General features: G+C 40.4%; 1 protein-coding gene and 1 pseudogene across 1 annotated transcript in view; both read left to right on the top strand.

The window, feature by feature from the left end:
* The window catches only part of CATSPERB (cation channel sperm associated auxiliary subunit beta), a 128,664-nt gene extending 115,264 nt beyond the window's left edge, over positions 1-13,400 (top strand). Inside the window, exons 23-26 of the mRNA XM_060293494.1 lie at positions 5,480-5,615; positions 6,977-7,077; positions 7,778-7,852; positions 13,233-13,400. Coding sequence (XP_060149477.1) covers positions 5,480-5,615; positions 6,977-7,077; positions 7,778-7,852; positions 13,233-13,400 — 480 coding nt within the window. The remainder of the gene's footprint in view (positions 1-5,479; positions 5,616-6,976; positions 7,078-7,777; positions 7,853-13,232) is intronic.
* Positions 13,401-21,633: 8,233 nt separating this feature from the next.
* On the top strand, positions 21,634-23,024 carry LOC115867134 (acetyl-CoA acetyltransferase, mitochondrial pseudogene; annotated as a pseudogene).
* Positions 23,025-23,711: the final 687 nt, after the last annotated feature.

The following is a 23,711-nucleotide window of genomic DNA, read 5'->3' as shown; positions in this document are numbered from 1 at the left end:
ACAATACTGCAGCCTGTGGAACAAAAACCACATTCACAGAAAGATAGACAAGTTGAAAAGACAGAGAGCTATGTACCACATGAAGGAACGAAATAAACCCCCAGAAAAACAACTGAATGAAGTGGAGATAGGCAACCTTCCAGAAAAAGAATTCAGAATAATGATAGTGAAGATGATCCAGGACCTCAGAAAAAGAATGGAGGCAAATATCAAGAAGATGCAAGAAATGTTTCACAAAGACCTAGAAGAATTACAGAACAAACAAACAGAGATGAACATACAATAACTGAAATGAAAAATACACTAGAAGGAATCAATAGCAAAATAACTGAGGCAGAAGAATGGATAAGTGACCTGGAAGACAGAATGGTGGAATTCACTGCTGTGGAACAGAATAAAGAAAAAAGAATGTAAAAGAAATGACGACAGCCTAAGAGACCTCTAGGACAACATTAAACACAACAATATTTGCATTACAGGGGTCCCAGAAGGTGAAGAGAGAGAGAAAGGACCCGAGAAAATATTTGAAGAGGTTATAGTAGAAAAATTCCCTAACATGGGAAAGGAAATAGCCACCCAAGTCCAGGAAGCACAGTGAGTCCCATACAGGATAAACCCAAGGAGAAACACGCCGAGACATATAGTAATCAAATTGGCAAAAATTAAAGGCAAAGAAAAATTATTGAAAGCAGCAAGGGAAACACGACAAATAACATACAAGGGAAATAACATACAAGGGAACGTCCATAAGGTTAACAGCTGATTTCTCAGCAGAAACTCTACAAGCCAGAAGGGAGTGGCATGATATACTTAAAGTGATGAAAGGGAAGAACCTACAATCAAGATTACTCTACCTGGCAAGGATTTCATTCAGATTTGATGGAGAAATCAAAAGCTTTACAGACAAGCAAAAGATAAGAGAATTCAGCACCACGAAACCAGCTCTACAACAAATGCTAAAGGAACTTCTCTAAGTGGGTAACACAAGAGAAGAAAAGGACCTACAAAAACAAATCCAAAACAATTAAGAAAATGGTCATAGGAACATACATATTGATAATTACCTTAAACGTGAATGGATTAAATGCTCCAACCAAAAGACACAGGCTTGCTGAATGGATACAAAAACAAGACCCATCTATATGCTGTCTACAAGAGACCCACTTCAGACCCAGGACACATACAGACTGAAAGTGAGGGGATGGAAAAAGGTATTCCATGCAAATGGAAATCAAAAGAAAGCTGGAGTAGCAATTCTCATATCTGATAAAACAGACTTTAAAATGAAGAATGTTACAAGAGACAAGGAAGGACACTACATAATGATCAAGGGATCAATCCAAGAAGAAGATATAACAATTATAAATATGTATGTACCCAACATAGGAGCACTTCAATACATAAGGCAACTGCTAACAGCTCTAAAAGAGGAAATCAACAGTAACACAATAATAGTGGGGGATTTTAACACCTCACCTACACCAATGGACAGATCATCCAAACAGAAAATTACTAAGGAAACACAAGCTTTTAATGACATAATAGACCAGATAGATTTAATCGATATTTATAGGACATTCCATCCCAAAAGAGCAGGTTACACTTTCTTCTCAAGTGCGCATGGAACAGTCTCCAGGATAGATCATATCTTGGGTCATAAATCAAGCCTCAATAAATTTAAGAAAATTGAAGTCATATCAAGCATCTTTTCTGACCACAATGCTATGAGGTTAGAAATCAATTACAGGGAAAAAATATGGAAAATACACAAATGCATTGAGGCTAAACAATACATTACTAAATAATCAAGAGATTACTGAAGAAATCAAAGAGGAAGTCAAAAAATACCTCGAGACAAATAACAATGATAACACGACATTCCAAAACCTATGGGATGCAGCAAAAGCAGTTCTAAGAGGGAAGTTTATAGCTATACAAGCCTACCTCAAGAAACAAGAAAAATCTCAAATAAACTATCTAAACTTACACTTAAAGGAACTAGAGAAAGAAGAACAAACAAAACCCAAAGTTAGCAGATGGAAATAAATCATAAAGATCAGAGCAGAAATAAATGAAATAGAAACAAAGAAAACAATAGCAAAGATCAATAAAACTAAAAGCTGGTTCTTTGAGAAGATAAACAAAATTGATAAACCATTAGCCAGACTTATCAAGAAAGGGAGGGAGAGGACTCAAATCAATAAAATTAGAAATGAAAAAGAAGTTACAACAGGCACCGCAGAAATACAAAACACCTTAAGAGACTACTACAAGCAACTCTATGCCAATAAAATGGACAACCTGGAAGAAATGGACAAATTCTTAGAAACGTATAACCTTCCAAGACTGAACCTGGAAGAAATAGAAAATATGAGCAGAACAGTCACAAGTAATGAAATTGAAACTGTGATTAAAAATCTCCCAACAAACAAAAGTCCAGGACCAAATGGTTTCACAGGTGAATTCTATCAAACACTTAGAGAAGAGCTTACACCCATCCTTCTCAAACTCTTCCAAAATATAGCAGAGGAAGGAACACTCCTAAACTCATTCTATGAGGCCACCATCACCTTGATACCAAAACCAGACAAAGATACTACAAAAAAAGAAAATTACAGACCAATATCACTGATTAATATAGATGCAAAAATCCTCAACAAAATACTAGCGAACAGAATCCAACAACACACTGAAAGGATCATAAACCATGATCAAGTGGGATTTATTCCAGGGATGCAAGGATTCTACAGTATACGCAAATCAATCAATGTGATACACCATATCAACAAATTGAAGAATAAAACCCATATGATCATCTCAATAGATGCAAGAAAAGCTTTTGACAAAATTCAATATCCATTTATGATAAAAAAAAAAACTCTCCAGAAAGTGGGCATAGAGGGAACCTACCTCAACATACTAAAGGCCATATACAACAAACCCACAGCAAACATCATTCTCAATGATGAAAAATTGAAAACATTTCCTCTAGATTAGGAACAGGAAAAGGATGTCCACTCTCACCACTATTATTCAACATAGTTTTAGAAGTCCTAGCCATGGCAATCAGAGAAGAAAAAGAAATAAAAGGAATACAAACTGGAAAAGAAGAAGTAAAACTGTCACTGTTTGCAGATGACATGATACTATACATAGAGAATCCTAAAGATGCCACCAGAAAACTACCAGAGCTAATCAATGAATTTGGTAAAGTTGAAGGATACAAAATTAATGCACAGAAATCTCTTGCATTCCTATATACTAATGATGAAAAATCTGAAAGAGAAATTAAGGAAACACTCCCATTTACCATTGCAACAAAAATAATAAAATACCTAGGAATAAACCTACCTGGGGATACAAAAGACCTGTATGCAGAAAGCTATAAGACACTGATGAAAGAAATTAAAGATGATACCAACAGATGGAGAGATATACCATGTTCTTGGACTGGAAAAATCAATATTGTGAAAATGACTGTACTACCCAAAGCAATCTATAGATTCAATGCAATCCCTATCAAATTACCAATAGAACTGGAACAAAAAAATCTTAAAATTTGTATTTTTTTATGGAACTAGAACAAAAAACCTTAAAATTTGTATGGAGACACAAAAGACCCCGAATAGCCAAAGCAGTCTTGAGGGAAAAAAGCAGAGCTGGAGGAATCAGACTCCCTGACTTCAGACTATACTACAGAGCTACAGTACTCAAGACAATATGGTACTGGCACAAAAACAGAAATATAGATCAATGGAACAAGATAGAAGCCCAGAGATAAACCCACGCACCTATGGTCAACTAATCTATGCCAAAGGAGGTAAGGATATACGATGGAGAAAAGAAAGTCTCTTCAATAAGTGATGCTGGGAAAACTGGACAGCTACATGTAAAAGAATGAAATTATAACACTCCCTAACACCATACACAAAAATAAATTCAAAATGGATTAGAGACCTAAATGTAAGACCAGACACTATAAAACTCTTAGAGGAAAGCATAGGAAGAACACTCTTTGACATAAATCACAGCAAGATCTTTTTTGATCCACCTCGTAGAATAATGGAAATAAAAACAAAAATAAACAAATGGGATCTAATGAAACTTAAAAGCTTTTGCACAGCAAAGGAAACCATAAACAAGACGAAAAGAGAACCCTCAGAATGGGAGAAAATATTTGCAAATGAATCAACGGGCAAAGGATTAATCTCCAAAATATATAAACAGCTCATGCAGCTCAATATTAAAAAAACAAAGAACCCAGTCCAAAAGTGGGCAGAAGACCTAAATAGACATTTCTCCAAAGAAGACATACAGATGGCCAAGAAGCACATGAAAAGTTGCTCAACATCACTAATTATTAGAGAAATGCAAATCAAAACTACAATGAGGTATCACCTCACACCAGTTAGAATGGACATCATCAGAACATCTACAAACAACAAATGATGGAGATGGTGTGGAGAAAAGGGAACCCTCTTGCACTGTTGGTGGGAATGTAAATTGATAGAGCCACTTTGGAGAACAGTATGGAGATTCCTTAAAAAACTAAAAATAGAATTACCTTATTGACCCAGCAATCCCACTACTGGGCATATACCCAGAGGAAACCATAATTCAAAACGACACATGCACCCCAATGTTCATTGCAGCACTATTTACAATAGCCAGGACATGGAAGCAACCTAAATGCCCGTTGACAGATGAATCGATAAAGAAGGTGTGGTACATATATACAATGGAATAATACTCAGCCATAAAAAGGAATGAAATTGGGTCATTTGTAGAGATGTGGATGGATATAGAGACTGTCATACAGAGTGAAGTAAGTCAGAAAGAAAAACAAATATCGTATATTAACGCATATATGTGGAACCTAGAAGAATGGTACAGATGAACCGGTTTGCAGGGCAGAAATTGAGACACAGATGTAGAGAACAAATGTATGGACACCAAGCGGGGAAAGTGGTGAGGGGGGGTGGTGATGGTGGGATGAATTGGGAGATTGGGATTGACATGTATACATTGATGTGTATAAAATGGATGACTAATAAGAACCTGCTGTATAAAAAGTAAATAAAATAAGATAAAATTCAAAAAAAAAAAAAGATGATGACTGGCAGAGAGAGGGTCGTTAAGGGATTTGGGCAAGACCTAATTCATGCAGTATCTTAGGGTATATGGGTTGGCCGAAAAAGGGTGGATACTATAATAGCAAATTCCTGTGAGAAAAGGCCGACAGAAAGGCAGGAGTTTTGTTACCACAGTCTTTGTGCACTACTTTTGGAGTTCACAGCGATTCTACTATAAGACAGATTTTTTTTTTTTTAATGCTCTGTGAAGGCAGAAACCCTCAGAAGCACATTTCATATAGAATAGACAAATTCTTGGGAATACATCTATTCATTCTTTACCAGGAAATGAAGAGTTAGTATTGAATTTTCCAAATTTACATTCATTCTTGGCATTTGCATTTTAGGTTCCTCGTTTTAAGTTTCCAGTTACACAATATCCAATTTCTTTGAAAATTTACAGTGAGGATGGACATATCCCAGTGGAAACTCCATACCTGGTTACTGTGACTGAAGTGAATAACAGGGAAAACTGGAACCTAAGTAAGGTTTGCTTTCTTCTACAATTATTACAGCTATGCGTACTGTTGTTATTATGTAGAGAAGTGGTTTACAAAACTGTTTACACAAAAGATAGTTGAGAGTTCTTTGGAAAAGAAGTCGAATCACTTGTCATGTTGCTGTTCACACTGCTTCTATCATCTCACACTTTTTTTTTTTTTGAAGTATAGGTAATTTACAATATCATGTTAATTTCAGGTGTACAGCACAGTGATTCAGTTATATATATATACATATATATATATATATATTCTTTTTCAGATTCTTTTCCCTTATAAGTTGTTAAAAAATATTGAGTAGAAAAAAAAATATTGAGTAGAGTTCCCTGTGCTATACAGTAGGTCCTTGTTGGTTATCTATTTTATATATAGTACTCTGTATATGTTAATACTCACCTTCTAATTTATCCCCTCTCCACCTGCTTCCCCTTTGGTAACCATAAGTTTGTTTTCTATGTCTGTGTGTCTCACACTTATTTCATCATCACTTCCAGTGACCTGGACTCAGAGCCATTATGTAGATTAGCAGCAAAAATGATTGAATTTGTGCTACACGTTGGTCTGGTGTCTCCTTTCATTGCTTTTGCAGTGTTATGGAGGGAGATATAAAACGTGTTGCCAGATTATCTATAGGATCTATCTTCTAATTATATGAGAAAAGTTTCTTAAATATTTTATGGTAAAATAATTGAAAGGATGCAGAAGTATTTCTAAATAATTAAAATAAAATCTACCACAATTCAATTTTACCTCAAATATATACTTCTTTGTTGCACATCTGTGTTTGTTCACGAATGCGTACTTTTAAGGAGATCAATAGGTAGATAGATTGATAGATCAATAGATAGAGTCAAATGAAATTTCCAAATGTAATCAAGCATCCAGACATTTGGTATTCGGTGAGAGTCTTACTCTGCCCAACATATGCATTTTTGAATTGAAACACTGAGCAAAGAGAATTAGTAAATATTTTGCTTTAACTAACATCCTCATTTTCTATGGTGTGCTGGAGTCTGCTCTTTTTGAGCACTGATTGTTAAATATTCAAGCATATGGCATACTGGTTGTTAAACCATTCGTCGCTTAAAATTAGCCATGATGATATTCACATCCTGTATGGAGAAAAGGGAGAAAAGGGATACCCCTGAGAAGATGCAGTGTCAGATGCTAGGCCTAATTTCCCCTAAATATATTCTCCACAGAGTCAAACAGAACTAAAATTATGTATAATTTAGCCATGTTATGGAGTGGAATCTTTCATTGTACCTTACTGTATTTAAGAAGCTTTACATAGAATGAGAAAATAGCATACATGTGCTTAAAATATACTTTGTGTAATTTTAGAACACACTGTGCCAGAAAATGTAAAAAAAATGAAAGACTACTTAGAATCGATTCTTCATGCTCCAGTGTATAATCCTTTAGGCCTCAACCTAAGTATAAAGGTAAGTTGACAGCATTTTTATTTTTCCTGTTTTGAGTTTAGATAAAACCTGTATGTCTTTGTCTTTAGTTTTAAAGGATAGGTATCCATGAATGGTGGAAATAGCATCACTATTTGGAGTTTATTTTTCCTCCATTTCCCTTGATGCTATTATAATATTTAAAGATATCTGAATGTTGAATTTAACATTAACTTACCATGTTTTGAGCTAAAATGCAAGACTAATAGATTATCAAGGTGGAGCAGAAAAAGTGTTTCCAAAAGTTAGGGGGAAATGGGCTCAGTATTCTTCACCTGGACGTGTACAGACACATGTCTTCTGGGTTCAGCTGCCCCTAAGAACACATCAAGTTGACATAATCTAGGTGATTGTTGTGAAAGCCAATAAAAGTTAGGGGACGTCTCAAAACCATGAATATGTGGATTAGCCCAAAGTACTCATCAAGGCCATGTTGGATTTTATGTTTCTGTTTCTTCATTCAAAAAGAAAAAAGTGTCAGCTATCGAATCCCTCTGTTTCTAACTCTTGTCCTTCTCCCTCCATTTTTATTTTGATACATGAAGTATATGCCCAAGAACCTTAGAAAAGAGGTTGGAATTTTTCTATGCAGAATCTGTAGGGAAAGTGGCCCCAGTGTATATTTTTACTTAAAAGAACATACATGTCAATGTTGCTAATGCCTGGTGTGTTTCTTCCACAGGGCTCTGAGCTCTTTCACTTCAGAGTGTCTGTTGTTCCAGGGGTCTCTTTTTGTAACTTAGGTGAAGAATTTCAGGTATAGTGAAGGCACAGGTATCCAGTGGTATCCAAGGGAGTGATGGCTGGGGACATAATATGACAGGCATCCATCCAGGAGACACTTAAGAGAAAAAAATGGGAGAATTTGTATGATAGACAAGGCCTGGAGATGGGGGATCCTGGAGACTGGTGGTGACATTATCAGCAGTGATGAAGTTAGGGCCCTTGATAGGTTGCAGGACCAATTAATGCTGGGAAAATTTTATTAAGTGCCTGTATTTGTTTTTGTTCCATCTCCACCTTCCATATTTAGCTTGGTTTTCTGACACCCCCCCCCCTCAACTCCCCACAGAGACCTATGTCTGTAACACTTTAGTTTCCAGTATTATCCTCCCTTTGGTTATTTGCATTGTAACGGTAGAGTCTTAAATACTCCCAAAGCCGTCAAGATCCAAAAGAATTGAAAACCAAAGTCAGTCTCTCCAAATCACCCTATGATGTTCAATGACTCATTTTTGTTTATTCATGTAATGATATCTGCTGCCTGTGGCGGGTGGGATGGAATAAGGATTTGATTAAATTGATTAATGGCTCATTCATTGTCAAATACTGGTACCACATTATCAAAAACAAAATCTCTTATTCTCTCTTTTTTCCTTTCTCTATCCTGGCCCTGCCTCAGTAATGAATCTGCACAACTGCGGTGATGGGTGCCATGGCAGCAGTGCAGACATCTAAGACCCTGAGAGAAAATCCATCCCACTAGATCTAGGAAAAGAAGCATCTGTCATAGGAGGAGCATGAGAGAAAATCCCCATTACTTTTCTCTCTTTTTTCTCATCTCTTTGTCCCAAGGTCAGCCCCAGTTTCATAGAACAGCACAGCAGTACAGAAGGCTAAAACTCTAATGAATCCCAGCTTTCTTCCCAGGGGCCTAAGGAAAAGGGCCTCTAGGAGTAGAGAGTGTGGGGGAAATCCCTAAGAGAAGAGAGCTGGAGGAGGAGATTCCTAATTGTGTATATGTACTAGCGCGAGTACCAAGCAGCACACGAGTAGAACACACCTAAAGAAGCTTAGCAAAGGCTTCAAAATAAAACGACAATATAAACACCCACTTAAGTTCCCCTAAGTGGCAAAGGAGACAGGAAGACATGATAGCATAGCTAAGGCTTTTTTTGAAAACTGAGCAGACATTGGAGCCATACCCACAGACAGTAAGGCATTACTTGTGATCTGAATGCAACCAGTGTGATTGACTGCTGAAACAAAAAAAAGATTCAACATTTTCCAGAGAATTTTTTTTTTTTTTTTTTTTGTGGTATGCGGGCCTCTCACTGTTGTGGCCTCTCCCGTCGCGGAGCACAGGCTCCGGACGCGCAGGCCCAGCGGCCATGGCTCACGGGCCCAGCCGCTCCGCGGCATGTGGGATCTTCCCAGACCGGGGCACGAACCCGTGTCCCCTGCATCGGCAGGCGGACTCCCAACCACTGCGCCACCAGGGAAGCCCCAGAGAATTTTTAACAGGACTCAAAGTCTCTAAACGTAATATCTTAAATATCCAGGATACAATCCAAAGTTACTCAGTATACCAAGAATTGAGAAAATATAAGCAATTCAGGGAAAGAAAAGACAATCAGCAAATGACAGCAAATGGAGTTATCAAGACAGGTATTTTAAGCCAGCTATTATAACCATGCTCTAGGAAAAGGCAAGCACTTCTGAAATGAAGGGAAAGGGAAAGGAAGAAATTCTCAGCAGAGAAATAGAAGCTATTTAAAAAAAAAACCCAATGGAAATTTTAGAACTGAAAAGTACAGATATTTAAAATTTTAAAATCACTGGATGGACTCAATAGCAGAATGGGTATTGCAGAGAAAAGAATCAGTGAATTTGAAAATAAATCAGTAAAAATTCAACCTGAAGAAAAAAGATTTTAAAAAGAATAGCCTCAAGGATCTATGCGACAGTATCAAAAGGTCTAACACTTATGTCACCAGAGGCCATGAAGGAGAGGAAAAAAGAGATTGGTACAGGGAAAAAACAGAAAAAAAAGCTGAAGAAATTAAGGCTGAAAATGTCCTAAATTTGGTGAACACAAAATTGACAAATTCACGAAGCTTAATGAATCCCAAACAAGATGAACTTAAAAAAATCATGCCTCGGGCTTCCCTGGTGGCGCAGTGGTTGGGAGTCCGCCTGCCGATGCAGGGGACGTGGGTTCGTGCCCCGGTCCGGGGGGGATCCCACGTGCCGCGGAGCGGCTGGGCCCGTGAGCCATGGCCGCTGAGCCTGCGCGTCCGGAACCTGTGCTCCGCAATGGGAGAGGCCACAGCAGTGAGAGGCCCGCGTGCCGCAGAGAAAAAAAAAAAAAAAAAATCATGCCTAAACACTACACCTGAATGCCTAAATCATAATCAAACTACTAAAAATCAAACACAAAGGAAAATCTTGAAAGCAGCCAGAGAAAAACACTACATGTAAGTGAACAACAATTTGAATGACTGCTGACTTCTCATCAGAAACCACAGAAGAAGAAAGTTGTACAACATCCTTAATGTACTGGGGACAGTTGTAGTGTAGGGAAGAAGGACTGTCAACCCAGAACTCTATAGCTAGTGAAAATATCCTTGAGGAATGAGGGGAAAATAAAGGTCAATTTCCGATGAAGGAAAAATAAGATAATCCACTGTAGGCAGAACTTCTCTGAAAAAATGCCTAAGGAAGTTCTTCAGGCTAAAAAGAAGTGTCAACAGAGAGAAACAAAGCTGCAGGAACAAAGGAAGAACCACAACAATGAATAAAAGAAAAATAGGAAGTGATTGCATAGTTAATAAAGGAAGAGAATCACTAAGAAACAATAGCAAAAGACAAAGGTTCCTGAAATCTACTTTTACAAGTATCCTGAAACAATGGAATGCAAAGCATGATCTTGGATTTTCTCTCATCCTAAAGGACATTATTGGAATCATTGATAAAATTTGAGTAAAACCTGGAGATTAGATAATAGCGTTGTCTCAGAGTTAATATCCTGGTATTGATAATTGCACTCTGGTTAAGTGAATTCTTTGCATTAAAGAAGCACAAATTGAAGTATTTTGATGATAAAAAGACATTGTGTCTAGAACATACTCTTTTATGATTCTGGAGTTCAACTTTTCTTTAGACATGGCATGGAATATTTAGATAGTCATAGAAGATTGGGAGGGAAACATTTAAAGAAAAAACTGTTTTCAAGAACTTTAGACATAGCAGTTTAGCTGGAGTATACAGGATTCACAGGTGATAGAGGTTTCTACTCTTAGAAATATAGTAGACGACTTAAGCAAGTGAAATTTTTGTATTTTCTGATAAGGTGACTGAAATTTTGTTTTAGGCAGAAATGGGTAAGGAAGGCATTCTGGGTGGAAAGAATAACAGCAGCAAAGACACAGATGTAGGAAGTCATAAAGCAATCTCTTCAATAGTAGATCCATTTGGCTGGAATGTAAGGTTATATATAAGAAAGTGGGTAGGTTAGGGTCCCATCGTGGGAGACCTTGAATGTCTGGATGAGAACTTTGGAACATTCCTGTCAACAATGAGAAACTACTAAACATCTTGAAAAGGGGTGTTCAGGGATGAGCACATGATCTACGCCTGCCCAGTCAGAGTGAATCACAGGACTTTTGCTCAAAGTGCTGGGACATGGACTTGCTCTTTCTTAATGACATTGAACAAGGAAGTTTGCAGCCCCAGGAGCTACTGTCAGCCATAAGGACTGTTGGGACTATGGAGGGAGTTATCCAACACTGAGGAAGCAGAACCGAGAAAAGGTAGATTATGATTACAGTGGGTGGTTTCCTCTGGCTCTTCCTAACTTTAGCATAGAAAAGAAATTTCGGTTTTGAGATTACATGAAGCGCACAATTGTCTCTCTCATTTACCACAGACTAGATCATTCTTACAAAGCTTATTATCCAACCTCCTCTGATGGGCCACCTTTAGAAGAAAGATTTTTGGTATCTTGTAGCACCATATTGAAAAATACAAGTAGCATATCATATCCAATATGTAATATTTGTCTATCAAATCCCCAATAATTCCAGTAGCATTGGGCACATTGTCTGAGCCTCCAAGTACAATAGGACATGGTTAAACCAGCTGGTCCATTACCATGAAGATAATTATCTCCCAGATTGGAAAGCACAGTTTCTCACTGCTTTCCACACCACTTGGCCAGATCCACCTTCTGAATTCTGTTGCTTACAATACTCCATTTCTGGTACCAGTTCTATATAGTCAAGATTCTTCTCGTCACAAATGAAGCAATCTCTCCTTGTTTAAAAAAAAATTTTATAGACAGACTGATGTTTTACGAAGATTAATCTGGCAATGTTATTATGTCAACATGGACTGACAGCATGGAAAGCTGTTAGGGGAGCCTATTTATACAAAGTGAGGTATTAAAACTCACAATAGCGGTAACAAAAGTGGAAGAGAAAGAATGAATGTGAGAGAAATTATAAAAGAATTCATAGCTTATGGGACTGTTTCTTAAAAAACAGATACATCCTTAGGTCACTGGGAGGATGGAGATACCTTTATCTTGATCTATACCCTAAAGCAGCTTTTTAATCCTTTATCTTGTCCTGGCATTTTCCCACATTCCCGCCACTTTCATCTCTGCTTTCTTCTACCTCCAAACATGATCTTCCTTCCTACTTCACTGGGAAAACATAAGCTTGAACCACCTTATTCTCCACATGCCCCCACTTCTACTTGTAACGTCTATGGCACCCATCTTTGCCTCTAGTCTCAGAGAAAAAGACGACTCTATGCCTCTGTCAACGATCCTGTCTCCCCTCTAGGAACTTGTTTTTATTAATTAGCCATTCAGGCAGAGGAAACATTTTGAATATACAGAAATTTCCCAATGTCAGCACTTGTACAGAGGATTTCTAAAGAGAAGATAGTTTGGAAGAGCCCATGCTTATTCCCTCTACCTTGAATGTACCTTCTCCTCCTTCTCTTATTCTTCAAGATCCAGCTCAGGAAGCACATTACCTGATAACTCTAAGCAGTTAGGCACTTCTAACCATGTTCCTGCAGCACTTTGCCTGTTCCTCTGTAACTGAACACAGAACGATTTCCTGCTGTGTAAGTGTTCTATCTGCCCACCTCTGCCACTAAAGACATAGGATAAAGGAATAGGATATAAATCGATTTCCTATTCCCTATGTATCATGTGGAAATTCACCACCTGTCAAATTGTCAAGAGACCGTTTATAAGCTTTGTGGAAGCTAAATATCTATATTAGTCTGGACAGAATGTTGCTAAATGAGTAACAATGTCTCCACCACTGTGGGAATCATGTCAAGCTCAGGGTTTTGAATTACTGGGTTCAGAAAGCTTAAAGACTTTGCTTTTTCTGTTGCAGATTTATGTTGACGAAGCCCCTCTGCCATTTCCAGGACACGCACTTATTGCCCTCGCAACAGCTGTACTGCTAGGGGGATTAATTTTTATAGCATTTATGTTCCAAATACGTAACATCCACCCATGGGATACATGCAAAAAATTGATTAGGACAAACAATGTGAATTAAACAAATATTACTGCTAATTAGCTGGCTCATCGATTGAAAATCTGAATAGTGAACAAATGGTAATCATAATTTTCTCTTTATTTCCTAGTTTCATTAGACAACTCCTAGAAAAAAATATATTTAAATGTTAATGTAAAAACTCGCTAAAATACTATAGAATTACCATTTTAACTCAAATTGCTATTTGTCAACATGTTTACCATTCCATCCTCTTATTTTGAATACATGGAAAATTTCTTATGTCAACACTTATAATAGAGGATTTTCCTTGAGGTTTTTAGAAAAATACAAAATGATAACCATCTCTGTGTGGAACGGGTTTTCTGTATTTTTCAGCTTTTGTTGACTGGAGCCCATTCTGGGCCTTGCCCTTTTCAGATTGGAATATGAGTAGAATGCAATCCTGCCAGGGAAGGTTGGGTGATAAAGGAGGCTCCTGTCCATGTGTGGTTTCAGAGCCTCATGGAAATTAAAGATGAAACCATTTGGGTTTCTTGAGGCAACTTCAAAACCAGACTGTAACACCTAAAGAGAATGAATTGTGGCCCCATCATGGGGTTGGACGAACACGGGGTCTGGGTGAGGTTCTTATTTACAAAACTACATGCAACATGTAGAATTCCAAAAGATTCACCTCTGTGTACTCTCAGAGCACCTGTCCCCAGGTAGTCAGAAGATGGCCACTGCATTTGGAGATCAGAGAGTGACACCCTCCTGGAAAAGCTCAGGAGGAGCCGCAGACTGCTCTTGACAACATAGGGAGAGGCTAGGCATCCAGTCCAGGAGACCCCAGCTCTGAGAACTGTAAACAGTGGCCGTATCTGTGTATCATGAAAGTTCTTTTGAGAGGATAGTGGGCAAGGTAAATCCAACAATTAGACTCCGGAGCCAGACGTCCCAGGTTTGCCACTTCCTAGATGTGTGACCTGAGCAAATTATTTAATTTCTGTGTGCCTAAGTGTTTTCACCTGTAAAATGGGGATAATATTAATACCTACCTAATAGGGCTGTTGTGAGGGTCAAATGAATTAATACATGCAGAGTAATCAGAAGAGTGCCTGGCTCTGTGAATACTCTAAGTGTTAGCTGTTGTTGTTAGGTTGTAAGTGATAGAAAGCCATTCTAATTATAATAAAAAGGGAAATTTATTGGAAGGATACTACAGAAAGCCAGAAAATCAAAGCAAAATCTGGACAATCAGTTCTTGTCCATGGGGAGGAATGAGAACCATTCTGGAGACCTAGGAAAACAGGAGTTTGTCAACACCTCAGAACATCACTTGGGCCAGGGCTCTAGAGATAAAACATAGCACAGAAGTTAAAAGTGTAAGCTCCAGAGTCTAACCTGTGTTTCTTCTTTTAATAAACTTTTTTTTTAGAATAGTTTAAGATTTACCGAAAAGTTGTGAAGGTGGCACAGAGGGTTCTCGTATAACCCACACTCATTTGTCCCTAGTATTAATGTCTCACAGCCTGGTTTTTATCTAGCTCCATCACCTACTAGCTGTGTGATCTTGGGAAAGTTATTTAACCTGAGATTCTGTACTATGGTCTATACACGTCATCTTTTGGCTATTTGAGCATGTAGATGCATGCCGTGTACACATCTGTCTTCCTGTGTGTTCAAAGATGCCCCTGCTAAGATAATTCACTCTACATGTAACCACAAATTCATTCACCTCTTCCCCCAAAAGACACCACCCAAAGTCATATCTAATGATGGGGTCTAGAAGTAACGTCATAGAGCCACTGTTCTTGGGAGTCCAGAAGCTCTAGGTGCTATCAATTTCTCTTCATTTCTGTTGAAAAGGAGGAAATGGTGATGATTATCATACTTTAGCAAAACTCAAGAAATGTGAATTATTTGTGACCCTGTAACTAACGCTAAAGCTGGCAATTGATTTCTCTCTCCACCACACATTCCATGTGCTGCCCTGCCTCTGAACAGCGCCTCACCTGATTAGGATCCTTTGCCCAGAAGAATGAAATGTCTTCATTTGTGAAGGATCCGAGCCTTTGGTAAACCTGCCCTTTGGTAATCAGATATCTATTACTCTGTAAGTTAGTTTCCATTGATCTTTATCCGGGGGTATCCTTGGTAGTAGAAGTTTGTGGCCTTGGATCCACCCAATTGATCTTGGTCCTCAGTGTGTTATAGCATCTCTATTTTTCCTCAGTAAGGTTGATTATCCTCTGTTGTGCCTGTTTTCTTAATACACCAGGAACCAGAAATGGTTACATGGATGTCTTGGTTTCCAATTCAGTGGGATCATTATTGCTTTCACTGGTATTTCTACACTGGTTCCATAGGCCACTTGATTATCAGAGCTCAAAGTTTAGAACACAAAAAAGCAAAACTTTTGGTAGGTTTATTAAGTGAAATCTAAAAATAACCATAACCACTCTCCACCCCATATTTTCCAGATTAATGTGTTCTAGCTAGCAAACATCCCTGTATACTGGGGATTTCCAACATGGAACATATATTTCATCCAGCCAGAGAAATCGCAGTGTCCAAGAGACCACAATGCATGAACGTTCAGTAGGCTTCCTTATATCATAAGACCACCTGTTTCTGGATGACAGAGTAACAGTAATGCAATGAATCCCCAAAGCATCCACCCATTGCCTCACATCTTTTCGTGAAGTGAGCTGAGGATAGGGCCAGAGGCAAACTGTGAGGGATTAAACTGTTTAGAGTCCCAACGTGCTGAAAAGATTATTGTGTCTCCCTATGGGTAATAAAAATTTAAATGTTTGATTATAACACAGCACTTAAATATACGTGGAAATTAGAATAACTTCTTTCCAGATTTTCTGATTGGAAAATTCTGAATAGGGCTTCCCTGGTGATGCAGTGGTTAAGAATCCACCTGCCAGTGCAGGGGACACAGGTTCGAGCCCTAGTCTGGGAAGATCCCACATGCCACGGAGCAACTAAGCCTGTGCGCCACAACTACTGAGCCTGCGCTCTAGAGTCCACAAGCCACAGCTACTGAGCCTGCATGCCACAACTACTGAAGCCCGCATGCCTTGAGCCCATGCTCTGCAACAAGAGAAGCCACTGCACTGAGAAGCCCACGCACTGCAATGAAGACCCAACGCAGCCAAAAAAAAAGATTCTAGTTCCCTAAGTTCAGGGTTCCTTTCAGGTAATGCAACTCACCATATGTGCACGTGTCATCTGGCCCACTTTGTGTTACCCTGGGGCTCAGGGTGCTGCGAAGATGCTAATACTCTGGCTACTGCTGTTGTTGGAAGTAATAAACAGTCCTTTGTTTTGTCTCAGGTGTCTTCTGTCCTCACCCAGCATTCCCAGAACTACCTCATTAGTTAGCAAGTAGGATAAAAATCTCAGATCCTTCACAGTTCTTGGCACAAACAAGGCTTAAATTTGTTCACAGGTCTGCTGGGTCATGAGAGAAGAGTAACCAATTTGTACTGCAGCCTGAGTTGGGCTAGGTCCCACTCAAAGCTGTCCATCTTTGAACCAAAATTATTAGAGCAGGAATTCTAAATGGTATGCGGTATGTACGGCCTCACATTTCCAGGTATTGTTTGTCTTCATGGTAGGGAATGTGTGGTGCTCTGGCCTGTTCTTTACTTTGGAATGGGAGATCCTCACAGGCTCCAGAATACTGCATTAATCCAAACTTTGCTACAGTATATTCTTATCAACTTTGATCTTCTATTTCATCACACATGAATCTTACCAAGATGTCTTAGGAAGTTGTTTCTTTATGCTCTTCAGGTCCTTGCAACATAATATCCTATGGCATAATGAGGTGATCACCTTGCTCCCCACTGGACTGGGACACAGAGCCAGAGTGGCAGAATAGTAACAGTGTACTGCTACCCAGCCAGGGGAAGGCCTGTGCTTGACATGGAGCAATAGGCCAGGGCCCTCAATGGTTGTCTCTGTACCATGATTACTGTGCCCACTCTGCTGTCACTATAATGAGCACACAGGGTGTAGTCATCTTAGGCACCTCTCATTTCTATCAGTATTAGGGATCCAGTTTCCAACTGTGTCATCTTGAGAAAGTTATTTAATTTCTCTGTGTCTCAGTTTCTTTGTCAATATAATAGTTGTTACTTGCCTCATTTGGTTGCTTGGGAATTGAAGGAGTTAATATATGTAAAGTGCTTAGAACAGAGCCTTGCGCCTAGAAAGTGCTGTGGAAGTGTTAGCTATTATACAGGGAAGGTCAGGGAGCACATCTTAAAAGATTCAGATGCTTCTCTTTTCGATCTGCCCCCTAATGACAAGAAAGGGGAGAGAGACTTCTGGGTGCTGTCCGTCTTTGAACTCTTCTCTCTCTGCTGGGTCAGGTGCTTTCTGGTCTTTCAGTGTCACCTAGCGTGGTGCAGGTATTGGGCCAGATTTGCATTAATCAGTCCAGTCCCTTAGAACCCCAGCCAGCAGCCTTAGCTAGCATATCAAATACAGTATCACTATGACAATGAATTGAGAATGATCACATATTATATTCTTCAATCTTTGGTTGAGCATATTAGTCAGTTTTTACAGCAGTATCAACCCTCAAATCTCAACTCTCAGTGGCTTGTGACAATAAGCATCTGCTTATTGAGCATCTGCTCACCAGTCTCTGGATTGGCTGTGCTGGTTCTGCATCTGCTAGATCTGCCCCACATGTCTGTCATTCTGGAACACAGGCTAAAGAGCAGGGCCCACCAGGGCAGCTCTTCTAATGGCACAGGTCCAGACACAAGAGACCCAGCGAAACCATCTGAACTATATAAAGCCCGTGAGGGATGGACATCATGTCTGCTCATATTCCATTATGAGATCAAATCACATGGCCAAGCCCAACACCAGCAGGACAGGGTTGGTTACTACTCTCATTCTAGATGTCAAATATTAAGATCTCCCTCTTACCTCATTGCTTTGATTATCTATTTCTATGTAACCAACTTAGTGACTAAAAACAACCACCATTTTATTTGTTCAAGATGGTAGCCTGGGCTGGACTTAGCTGGGTGATTCTGCTGGTCTTGCCAATGGTCCCTCTTGCACATCCTTCAGCTGGCACGTTGGCTGGTGGCTGGGCTCAGCTGGGCACCTGATTTCTGAGCTTCTTTTAAAAATGTGAAAGAACCAACAACAATGAATCAACAAGGTAAAACAGAAGCCCAATCTAAAAGAGGAAAAAAGAAAAAAAAAAAGCCTTGGCTATGGGGGCGGAATTTCGGTGGGGGTGGAACTTAGGCAGGGGCAAGGTTTAGGGTGGGGTGGGACCTAGGCAGGTGGGGGGGTGACGTTTGCGCGTGGGGTGGGGCCTAGGCAGGGTGACGTTCAAGCGTGGGGCGGGGCATCTGCTGAGGCCCTGCGCAGAAGGGGAGAGGCAGCATTTGGAAAGGAGGGCCTCTGGAGTGTGGAGTTCAGGAGTTTGGAGGTAAGGCCCTGGGTGAGGGTGTGTGGGTGGGGTTTAGGCCCATTGTGTTGGAGGGGGACTCCGAGTGTAGAGGTGGGGCCCTGGGTGGGGGCGTAGGGGCGGGGCTTGGGTTCTGCATGGCAGGAGGGAGGCTCCGAGGGCAGAGGATTAGGCCTGGGAGCCCAACAGGCTCCCCGGTGCCTAAGTGGACAGGGAAAGCACTGGCCCCGCTCCCTTCCGTTCCTTTGTGCCCCTCCCCACCATCTCCCCCAGGTTCTCCCCCATCGCCACTGGACCCCTAACCATGGGTGAATCCTGCTGGGTGTAGGAACTCCTCCCCTCCCCCAGCCACCCCTCAGGGGTGCAGGTCCCGGAGGTCCGGCCTTTACTTTTGCTGCCCCTCCCCTCCCTCCCACTCCCTCAGGACCCACATGGCAGGAGGGAGCCTAGGAGGGCAGAGGATCAGGCCCAGGATCTCAACAAGCTCCTGGAGGCCCAAGTGGGCAGCGGAAACCTGGCCACGCTCCCTTTTGATCCTCTGCCCTCCCGATGGTTCCCCAGTTTCCCCATTCGGGCGTGGGATCCCTTCCCCTCCCCCAGCCACCTCTCAGGGCTACCAGACCCGTCCCGCCTTCACTTCTCCTCCCCCTTCACTCCCCCTCACACCCCACGTCCTACCCGGTCACTGGGGGCTCCTCCTGCCCCCTTAGGTGTCCGTGGTCCCCCACTGGTGCCTGGTAGGTGCCCTAGTTGTGAGGAGACATGAATCCCGCATCCTTCTAGTACGGCATCTTGACTCCGCCCCCCAAAAAGTAATTTCTTATACTTTGTGCTCAACATAGTAACAAGGTGAAAAGAAGGTGTTATTGCAGCAGAGAGGAAGAAACAGTTCAGTGATGTTTGAATTGAATCTTGAAGGATGATAAAGGTTTTGAGAGGTCAAAAACAGAGAAGAATGCAGGCAGAAGATAGTAACAAAGGAGTAGAAGAAAGAAATTCAGGGAAATGAACATTGAGCAGCCTTGTGTAGTACAGGAGGGCATGGTAGGATGCGTGCAAAATGTTTGAGGCTGTGTATGGATTTGAATCTCTTAAGGGAACGCTTGTGCACTGTTGGTGGGAATGTACATTGTGCAGCCACTGTGGAAAATAGTATGGAGATTCCTCAAAAAACTAAAAATAGAACTACCGTACAATCCAGCACTTCTATTTCTGCTACTTATTTGAAGAAAATGAAAACACTAATTAGAAAAGATATATGTACCCCTATGTTCATTGCACCATTATTTACAATAGCCAAGATATGGAATCAACCTAAGCATCCATCAGTAGATGAATGGATGAAGAACATGTGATACACAGAGACACTGAAATACTAGTAAGCCATAAAAAGGAATGAAATCTTGTCATTTGTGACAACGTGGATGGATCTAGAGGGTATTATGCTAAATGAAATAAGTCAGAGAAAAACAAATACCATATGATTTCGCTTACATGTGGAATCTTAAAAAAAAAAGGGGGCTTCCCTGGTGGCGCAGTGGTGAGAGTCCGCCTGCCGATGCAGGGGATGCGGGTTCGTGCCCCGGTCCGGGAGGATCCCACATGCCGCAGAGCGGCTGGGCCCGTGAGCCGTGGCTGCTGGGCCTGCGCGTCCGGAGCCTGTGCTCCGCAACGGGAGAGGCCACAATACTGAGAGGCCCGCGTACCGGAAAAAAAAAAAAAAAAAAAGAACAAAGAAAGCAAAACAGAAACAGACTCATAGTTACAGAGAACAAACTAGTGGTTGCCAGAGAGGAGGGGCTGGAAGGCAGTGAACGAAATAGGTGAAGAGGATTAAGAGGTACAAACTTCCAGCTCTAAAATAAATAAGTCATGGGGATGTAAAGTACGGCACAGGAAGTATAGTCAATAATATTGTAACAACTTTGTATGGTGACAGATGGCAACTGGTCTTATTGCACTGATCATTTCATAATGTATAAAAATATAGAATCACTATGTTGTACACCTGAAACTAATTTAATGTGGTACGTTAATTATAACTCAATAAAAATTTTTGATTAAAAAAAGACATTATTTACTTTCAGTTTGCATGTCTGCAAAAAGATGCCAAATGATCTAAGGTTTTCTGACAATGAAAACAGAAATAGGAGCTGTCCCCTGCTCCTATTATAAATGTAAACAACCTTGTGAGGACCCTTCTATGCCTCTTTTTCTGCTTGTGTATCGTCCCACCAGCCCAGCATAACTGAGCTGAATGGCTTTGAAAGGAGTGATTGTGGGAGCAAGGGAATAAATGAATGCAGGCTCTGTTCTCAATGATCTTGTACTTTTTCCATGTCAATAAAAAAAAAAATTGTACTCCAGCATCTGTTAGAATGCCGCTGTATCTTCCAGCTTTCACTTGAGGTGGAAGGCCTTGACTTCAACATTTTTAGTAGGACCCATACATTTAAACCTCTTAAAGCGGCTGCTGTCCTACTCATAGAAAATATTCAAATTTGCCCTCAAACTGAAATCAGTTTTAACAAGTACTAATCACTCATTTGTGCATCCAGCACTAGTTTGGTATCTGCAGGGAAAACTGAAGAAGTCGGTCACAGTCATTGCCTTTGAGGAGTTTCTTAGTTCATTTTTATGAATAAATTTTAGTTCATTCCATATTCTAAACAGGGCTGTTCTCATGCATAATTTTTTTTTGGTTACACACGTCATTCCAGGTAAAAGATATAAGCATCACTGGAACACCTTTAAAACCATAGAGGAAGCGGGATCAGGGACCCGCCGCGTGCGACCACATCTCTCCACTGGTAACTCTCCGCTCCACGCTCGGTGACCATGGCTGTACTGGTGGCCCTTCTGCGCGGTGGTGCCTGCAGGCGCAGCCCCCTGCTTCGGAGGTGGATGCAGGAAGTAAGATATGTGGAACGAAGTTATGATCAAAACCCACTTTGAATGAAGTGGTCATAGTAAGTGCTACAAGAACACCCATTGGGTCCTTTCTAGGCAGGCTTTCCTCTCTGCCAGCCACTGAGCTTGGTTCCATTGCAATTCAGGGAGCCATTGAAAAGGCAGGGTTTCCAAAAGAAGCAGTGAAAGAAGCATACATGGCTAATGTTCTACAAGGAGGTGGAGGACAAGCCCCTACAAGGCAAGCAGTACTGCGTGCAGGCTTACTTATTTCTACTCCAGGTACCATTGTAAACTAAAGTTTGTGTCTCAGGAATGAAAGCTATCATGATGGCCTCTCAGAATCTTATGTGTGGACATCAGGATGTGATGGTGGCAGGTGGGATGGAGAGCATGTCCAATGTTCCCTACGTAATGAACAGAGGAGCAACACCATATAGTGGGGTAAAGCTTGAAGATTTGATTGTAAAAGATGGGCTAACTGATGTCTACAATAAAGTTCATATGGGCAACTGTGCTGAAAATACTGCAAAGAAGCTGAATATTGCACGAGATGAACAGGATACTTATGCTGTTAACTCCTATACCAGAAGTAAAGCAGCATGAGAAGCTGGAAAATTTGCAAGTGAAGTTGTTCCTGTCACAATTACAGTAAAAGGTAAACCAGATGTAGTGGTGAAAGAAGATGAAGAATATAAACATGTTGACTTTAGCAGAGTTCCAAAGCTGAAGATGGGTTTCCAAAAAGAGAATGGTACAGTAACAGCTCCCAATGCCAGCACACTGAATGAAGGAGCAGCTGCTATGGTTCTGATGACTGCAGATGCAACAAGAGGCTCAATGTTAAACCACTGGCAAGAATAGCAGCATTTGCTGATGCTGCTGTAGAACCTATTGATTTTCCAGTTGCACCTGCATATGCTGCACCTAAGATGCAGGTGCATCTTAAAAGATGCAGGATTGAAAAAAAAGTATTACAATGTGGGAAATAAATGAAGCCTTTAGTGTAGTCATACTAGCAAACATTAAAATGCTAGAGATTGATCCCCCAAAAGTGAATATCAATGGAGGAGCTGTTTCTATCGGACATACAGTTGGGATGTGTGGAGCCAGGATTGTCGTCCATTGGCTCATGCCTTGAAGCAAGGAGAATGTGGTCTTGCCAGTATTTGCAGCGGAGGAGGAGGTGCTTCTGCCATGCTGATCCAAAAGCTGTAGACAACTTCTGTTGTCTAAGGCAACAACCCTATGTAGCCAGAAAGGCCTGCTGTAATCAGGGTGACTGATTACCCTGGGTCAGCTTGTATGAAAATAATCTGTTTCACTTTTTATTATTTTCAACTCTTTTTAAAAAATAAGATAAAAAGATCAAATCCCAAAACCTGTTGAGATTACAAAATAATTTTTTCTTCTACTTTACAGTTTTTGTAATCTTGAACACATTTTTGTTATAAAGCTATACTTTTAAAATACCATTGTGCAATATTAATGACTTATAAGTAGCTAGAAGCTTCCATTTTAGAGAATAAATCTTAATTTACATTTTTAAAAAAACCATAGGGAACATAGATAAGTACTTAGTATTTAGAGACACTTAAATTTTTAGCATAATGGTAAAACTTTAGGGTCAGAACAGTAATGACATTAAGGCCCTTTGTTTTGATGAGAGCTAACCTTATCCAGTTTGTGGCAACCAGCACTCTCCTTTCTAGAGCGGGAAAACATTTTTCCCTCTCTTCAATTCAGGACCTAGTGAATACATGAGTGTATTTAGTAGAGAGCCAGTGATCCTCAGGATCTCAGTATTTACAATGAGGGAAGCCTCCTCTCTGACCTTGGGGAGGTTACTAGTTAATTATGCTGACTGTAGTCTCTTGGGCATGTTGAAGAAAAGGTGTATTTTTCTAATGGAAAAGTTCTTTTCTGGCAGAGGAAAAATTATGGCCAGTCTTTCTGTCTTGTAGACTTGCAAATTGACCGCATGTGAACCCTTCTTGTGTTCCTTG

The sequence above is a fragment of the Globicephala melas genome, chromosome 2, assembly GCF_963455315.2.
Source record: "Globicephala melas chromosome 2, mGloMel1.2, whole genome shotgun sequence".
Classification (NCBI taxonomy): domain Eukaryota; kingdom Metazoa; phylum Chordata; class Mammalia; order Artiodactyla; family Delphinidae; genus Globicephala; species Globicephala melas.
Note: the sequence above shows the minus strand (reverse complement) of the source record. Positions and strands in the feature narration are given on the sequence as shown.